General features: G+C 37.2%; 1 protein-coding gene across 2 annotated transcripts; it reads left to right on the top strand.

Moving 5' to 3' along the window:
- The first annotated feature begins 794 nt into the window (after positions 1–794).
- On the top strand, positions 795–6,937 carry LOC135614481 (ubiquitin domain-containing protein DSK2a-like). 2 transcript variants are annotated; one of them, XM_065111901.1, is made up of 8 exons: positions 795–1,205; positions 4,448–5,221; positions 5,290–5,501; positions 5,577–5,684; positions 5,755–5,813; positions 6,171–6,202; positions 6,378–6,464; positions 6,577–6,937. In XM_065111901.1, the coding sequence occupies exons 1-8, from the start codon at positions 965–967 to the stop codon at positions 6,723–6,725; spliced, it is 1,662 nt and encodes a 553-aa protein (XP_064967973.1). In that variant the 5' UTR covers positions 795–964; the 3' UTR covers positions 6,726–6,937. The 2 variants fall into 2 exon arrangements, with proteins under 2 accessions (XP_064967973.1, XP_064967979.1); XM_065111907.1 differs by having other exon boundaries at positions 796–1,205; positions 5,293–5,501.
- Positions 6,938–7,138: the final 201 nt, after the last annotated feature.

The raw sequence follows: 7,138 nt of genomic DNA, 5'->3' as shown, positions 1-7,138 counted from the left end.
TTGAAATATTATTAATATCAAATAATATCATTTAACCTTTTAATTGACTTTGAACTCTAACTTAAATTGATCAAATTAAACTTAATTTAATTAGAACATAACTAAATCGATTCCTAATCCTCATTTAAGGAATCATTTGATCTAATATGGATTAAATTATGTCCAATTTAGATTAAATAAATTTGAATAAATCAAATCTAAATTGATTTGAATAAATCAATTTAGATTAAATAATTATAATATATTTTTTAATTTAAAAAATAAAATTTTAAATAAAATTAAAAAATATTTATTTTTAGGAAAGATAAAGGAACTTACATTCTTCCGTAGGATATAATTTCTCTTTAAGCTAAGTTTTATGTTTGACGTGATGAGAAGAGAGGAATCTCTCCCCTTAAGTAAGAAGAGATAAGCTCTGATAATGTTTGTTTAAAAAATATATGATAAAAAATTCATCCAACTTGAAATATTAAATATTAAATAATTATATTTTAATTAAAGAATTTGATTATATATGACAAATGATCGTTACCTCACCTCATCCACACAACATATACTCTAAATCAATATCTTAATCGCAAAATCAAAATCTATCTTGATTATATATATATATATATATATATATATATATCTTTTTTTTAATAGCAAAAACCGACATTTAAACAGCCGGACAACCCCATTCGTTTGTCACGTGAGACGGGCGTGACGCGTCCCTGTACACGTCCACATCACGTGAGAAGGCCCTCCTTCCCCTTCCCCTTGAAGAAGATATAAAAACGAGAAAAGAGTTAACTTTTTCTCTTTTATTTCTTCTTCTTCCCCCTTTTTGATTGCGCGAATACCGTTTCCTGAAGCTTCCGATCGCTCCCTTTCCTCCCTTGCAAGCTAGAGAGAGGCCCGGTCCCCTTCCCTTTCTCGAGCCGTGCTTCTTTGATCGGGACGCGATCGTCCTTGGCCTAGGGCTATGGGCACCGACGGGGATTCCGGCCACGCAAGCGGCTCCGACACCGTCGGAGGGGCAGCCGCCGTCACCGTGCACGTCCGATCCTCGAGCGGGTCCAAGTTTTCGGTGCAGACCGCTCTCGATTCCACCGTCGCGGCCCTCAAGGCTGCCCTGGTTGAGAAGTGCAACATCCCGGTGGAGCAACAGCGGCTGATCTACAAAGGGCGGATCTTGAAGGACGAGCAGACACTGGAGAGCTACGGTGCGTCGCCTGATTTCGTGTCCTTTTGCTTTGTTCATCTCCTGTTGATCATATCTCCCTATTTATTTTGTAGATAGATGTCATTTTCAGAATTGATTGCCTGTTAACGAGAGAATCTTCCTTAAAGAGACGCGATATAGCATAAGAAATGCAAGATGTCAAAAATAATCACTAGTGGATGCGTAAAGGATGAAAGCTTTCGATGCTTTGATCAAACGTTGAACAAGAAATATATATTGAAATGAATATTTATCATGTGTCAGCGCACAACTTCAAGATGGAAATGCTTTTGGACCTTATGTTCTGTCTTGATGCCCCTTAAAATTTTTAGGATTTTCACCTCCTATCAACGGCCTCGCCTCCTTTCTTCAAGGGGTGAAGATATCCTCCCAGAGAGGCACTTCTATCATAACAAAATTGAAAGTAAAATCTCATGATATGTAACGACCGATGGCCAAAAGGTATTTAGTGAATCGGGCTGTCTAAGGTTTATTGTTTATTATCCGCAAAGTGGATAAAGTATTTATTATGATTTTATAGAGATTCTTATGGTCTGGACCGAGCATAAATTATTAAGGACTTGCCTGTGCTTTCTGGTGACTTAATAAGACCTAATTTTTTGTATCCGAGCTCAACCAATCATATAAAATATTGTGTTGAATTTAGACCAATATATGGACTAGAGTTGTGGTCTTGAGCTGATAGCATGTCTCAATGATAGGTCTAATTTATCCAATGTGAAAGATATGGAAACAAATAAAAAATTCTGGAAAATTGAACATGGGATGAAAATTCTGGTTCCTGTCATTAACTAATAAGTGTAGAAAAATGATTGGATAGTTAGATCAATGCAATTATTTTCTGCATGAGGCTGTCGTATTATAGCTGGATTCTTGTTAGAGTAGTTTATCCTGCAAGGTTGATGACTTGGAGCAATTGATGTCAGATAAGTGGTTGCAGTGCCTTAAGAGCATGCAACTCTGGCAGATTTTAGTGTATACTCATTCTACCGGTTACTTGGTTGACAGTTCAAAACTGTTTTTAGAAATGTGAGTTATCATATATTGACATGGAAATACTTAGGTACGTATTCCAAATCTTTCAACATGTAACTGGCAAACTGGTGATATGCTGCATTTTGACCGTTCTTTTTCTGTAAATATGGAAGATGGTATTTCCTTAGGGTGTAGGGATTATCGCTTAATATTTTACTGGATGTCATAGACAATTGAGCAAGTTGGAGTCTTTTACAGTCTGTTAAGAGCAAAACAAGTTGACACATTTGTTACTGTAATTAACTTAATAATAATTGTCCTGTGACTAACTTTGTTACATTATTGAGCTGTGAGTCAGTTTTATGACATCTCTTGTTCTTTGAGAAGGAAAGGAGACAGTCAATTGGTCTTTTTAAGCTTATTCATGGTTATACTTGAGGGTAACATACATTTCAATTTAGCTATATTGCTTGTGGATCTTGTGTAAAATATGTGTATAGTGATATGTTAATCATATATAACTGTCCACAAGGTATACAAAAAGTTAATGATGAAGCTTTGAGTGGAAGGCAAGTGGTGGTCTCAATTATATTATGTTATGAACTCGCTTGCAATGAAGTTGTTGCCACATTTTTGTCAGTACAAAAGAAGCATGCCGTAACTAAATGTGGATTAATTATTATACATCACTTAATTTGCATGAGCAAAATATCGTGAATAATTTATAGTGCAGTGAAGTACTACAAAGGAATTGGACCACAGAAGAAAACCTGACAAACAGTTTAGGGTAAAAATATTCACTAGAATTTTGAGTTGATGCAATTTTGATGAGACTGAGTTTAGGTATAGTTTTATCCTATCTGGGGTTAGTTTTAGTCTTTTAGATTAGATTGCTGGCAACATTGCATGGTTGCTCCCCTAAAGTTGTGTGCCCCTCTAAATAAACAGACCTTTATGATTATCTATCATGAAAACCCTCTCTAGTGGTCTTTATTAATACTCTTCAAATTAGAAATTTTGTACATATATAAAAGAACTGGGTGTATGAATTTTTTTTACAAATTATAAGGGGATATCTGCTAATTTGAACTCTCATGTGTGAAAAATTGCATCTGTATTCTGTATTAGGGTACATATGAAATTCTCTAAATTGCTATAGGCTTCTCATGCTTTTTGTTTGGTGTGCTTCGAGTTTGACCCATACTGGCATGTCAGGCCAGCAATATTTTCAGAAGAAAACAACTTAGGGAAGGAAAGGTCTGTGGTGGTGGGAAGGATTTGTATTTGCATTTGACTTTTGTACTCCTATTCTATTAGGGTCTTCCTTTATAATGTGTGCATTGGGGATTCTAGTGTTGTATGTGTGGGCATCAACTCTCTTGTTCTATTCTCCTTTCAACAGAGTGCATCATATCCATCTTTGCCTGTTGACATGAACTTGTATGCGAAACCACAAATTTGCTTGTGTCAGTCTTTGTTTTATTTATCTACAACTTTTTTTTCATTGATTTTTGAATTGTCTCCTGATTTGTTTACAAACTTGGCCAACTTGTACTGTACTGTCTCTAGAAACTTTGGTAAGGACATAAAAAACATAGTTATTACTGCATAAAATTGTTCAAGTAGTCTTTGTTTAATTTATCTACAACTTTTTTACATTTTTGTTGATTTTGAATTGTCTCCTGATTTGTTTACAAACTGGGCCAACTTGTACTGTACTGTCCGTCCAGCAGACTAGAAATCTTGGCAAGGATACAATAAATATAATTATTACTACATAAAATTGTTCAAGTAGATCTTTTACCACATAAAAAAACATGATAAGTTATTGTTATATGGTATGGTTGGAGCTCAAAAGTTTGTTGAATTTTTCCATAGTATCCTGCTTGATTCCTTGACATTCTTGTTACAATTGGACTTACTTGAATCCATATTGACCTAATTTTATGATGCTTGACTCCTACCTTGAAGTAGTACAGCAGATTTCTTTTTTTTCATTTCTTTCATATTTAATCCTCTTGTTATTTTAGGCATCAATCATACTGGCTAACTGAGTGATTGTAAGTTGTTTATTTTCTGTTTAGTACCACCTCATTTCTTGTTAATTGTGTGGTCGCCTTGTTGCTCTCTGTGCTTTAGTTAGTGACCATTAAGGCTAGATGATTGCATTGATGTGGTTGGTTCTCTTGGTCTCCATCATTCACTGGCATTATTTTAAGGCTTCCTTTTGTCTTTTGTCCTTCCTAGGGCTGGAGTCAGATCACACAATTCATTTGGTTCGTGGTTCAATACCACCAGCTGCATCTGCTGATGTGACTGTAGCTAGCAATGGAGCTTCAAGGGTTCCGAACAATACTACAGGTGTTGAGAGTGGTGGTTCTAATGAAGGTGGCCGATTTGGAGCTGATTTTGGAGGCTCGCTTTTCCCTGGCCTTGGTGTTAACAGAAGAGATGGTAGTGGTTCAGGTTTTTTGGGGTTTGGTTTACCAGATCTTAATCAGATGCAGCAGCAGCTTGCTCAAAATCCTAGCATGATGAGGGAAATGATGAATATGCCTGCCGTTCAGAGTCTGATAAATAATCCTGACCTGTTGCGAAATATGATAATGAACAATCCTCAAATGCGTGAAATCATAGACCGTAACCCTGATTTCGCACATGTCCTTAATGACCCTAGTACACTACGACAATCACTGGAAGTCATGAGGAATCCTGAACTCATGAGAGAATTAATGCGGAACACTGATAGGGCTATGAGCAACATTGAGTCATCCCCAGAAGGATTCAACATGCTTAGGCGCATGTATGAAACTGTTCAGGAGCCATTCCTGAATGCTACGACCGGAGCAGGGAACTTGGGCAACGATTTGGAGCGAAACCCATTTGCTGCACTTTTGGGGAATCTGGGTGCTATGCAGGCAAGAGATCAGACACCAAACCAGTCCGTTACTGATTCCGATGCAACAAACGAAACTGCTGCACCAAACAGTAACCCACTACCAAACCCATGGGGCAGAACAGGTAAGTGATTTGATATTCTTATTACTTCATATGGTTTATTTGTTATGTACTAAAAGTTCATGCAACAGCAGGAGGTGCACGAACTACAAACACTAGACAAGCCCCTGTAAGTGATGGAAGATCTCCAGCCATTGCGGGGTTAGGCGGGCCTGGTTTGCCAGAGTTGGAAAGGATGGCTGGTGGCATGCCGGATCCATCCTTTTTGAATCAGGTTCTGCAGAATCCAGCCATTATGCAGATGATGCAGTCCCTTCTCTCCAACCCTCAGTTTATGAATCAGGTATCTGCTATCTATTATGAGTGAGACAGAGCTGTAATTTTTGCTAGTCCATATCTGATTGTTGCTTATTATTAGGTATTGAATCAGCAACTTGGTGGCTCATTGGGGTCCAATTCCCAACTTAGAGATATGTTGCAGAACCCAGAATTGATTCGTCAGCTTACTTCTCCTGAGATGTTGCAGGTAGCTACATTTGCAATCATAATTTGTTTCTGGTTTTCTGTTGCAAAGTCTTTATTTTTCCTCTTTGCAGCAACTTCAATCTTTTCAGCAATCACTTCTATCCCAGGTTGTTCGGCAACAGTCGAGCCAGTAAGTTATCACTTATATAAGATTGATTCCTTTTATTTTGTTATTCTGCTATTCATTAACCTTTACATATTATCACTCATCAAAATAGATAAAGTACTTGTGCATGTCTAGGATTGGTTGAGCTTGCCTTTTTTCTTTAATGTCCATGGGTGAAATCTTGTTTGATTGACTAAGATTGAAATTTGAAAAAAAAGAATGTTGTTAAGTTTCATTTTCTTTTTGATATATGAACTAGTGCAAAAGCACAATTGGAGCCGAGCTTTGACTGTTTGTTGCCTTTGCACCTTAAGATGAGTTAGTTACTGGCATGCATTTCAAATTTTGATTTGTTCACCGACTTTATGCTCGTCATTGCAGGGAACAAAATCAGAATGACGGTGGTGCAGCAGGTATGAGGAAATCATCCAATGTATCTGGTCCTTGGGGCCTCTCGATCCCATGTTCATTCACTAGATCTGTGATATGGCTTTCCATAAGATCTCAAGTCTTTCTGTCTTAATGATATTTCTGCACAATGGATGCATTTTAAATACAAGATGCATTTATCATTTTGTTTTGATGCAGGGACTACAAATACCAGTGGACTGGAGCTCCTGATGAACATGTTCGGTGGGCTTGGACCTGGTGCTGGTGTTCCTAATAACCCTGATGGTTATATGCCTTCTAGCCTGTGTCAATTAATACCAGAATATCCTTTTGCGATCGAAATCTGTATTCCAAATTTCCCAAGTGTTAAACATTTCTATGGGTCTATGTCTTGCAGTGCCACCAGAGGAACGATATGCGACACAGCTATCCCAGCTACAAGAAATGGGTTTCTTGGACACTCCAGCAAACATTCGGGCTTTGAGTGCCACTTCTGGAAATGTCCATGCGGCAGTTGATTGGCTCTTAAGGAATATTGGTGGATAGATAGTCTTCATGTTTGCTTTGCCATTTTTCCCTTAGCTCACAACTATAACGATGGTTTCAACTTCATAATTTTGCAAGGCATAATCATATATACTTTTCGAGTTGTGTAACCTATGAACGGTTATGTCTCAGTTTCAGATGCCTCTGTTGATATATATTGACTCATTGTAAATATGAATCCTAAAAAATTATTATCATTCCAACTTTTTACAGCCAGGTATTATTTTTGGTCACATCTTTTGCTTGCGCATGCTTAATTATATATGCTTTGAGAATCTTCAGGCATCAAAAGAGATGCTGAAGGAAATGATCTGATCATCAAAAGCCCCTTCGTCGAGAGTGGATTGTGTTTTAATGCATATATAATTATGTAGTTTTGAGAGTGGTCTTTTGGTTTTAATGCATATATAATA

This window comes from Musa acuminata, chromosome BXJ1-3 (assembly GCF_036884655.1).
Source record: "Musa acuminata AAA Group cultivar baxijiao chromosome BXJ1-3, Cavendish_Baxijiao_AAA, whole genome shotgun sequence".
Taxonomy (NCBI): domain Eukaryota; kingdom Viridiplantae; phylum Streptophyta; class Magnoliopsida; order Zingiberales; family Musaceae; genus Musa; species Musa acuminata.
This window is presented reverse-complemented; position numbering and strand designations above follow the sequence as displayed.

Bases quoted from the DNA above. Each gene is read 5' to 3' on its own strand.
- LOC135614481 (XM_065111901.1), top strand. From the start codon at position 965: ATGGGCACCGACGGGGATTCCGGCCACGCAAGCGGCTCCGACACCGTC. The intron at 5,222-5,289 runs GTAAGTGATTTG...TTCATGCAACAG, and splicing joins AAACCCATGGGGCAGAACAG to CAGGAGGTGCACGAACTACA. The intron at 6,203-6,377 runs GTATGAGGAAAT...GTTTTGATGCAG, and splicing joins GAATGACGGTGGTGCAGCAG to GGACTACAAATACCAGTGGA.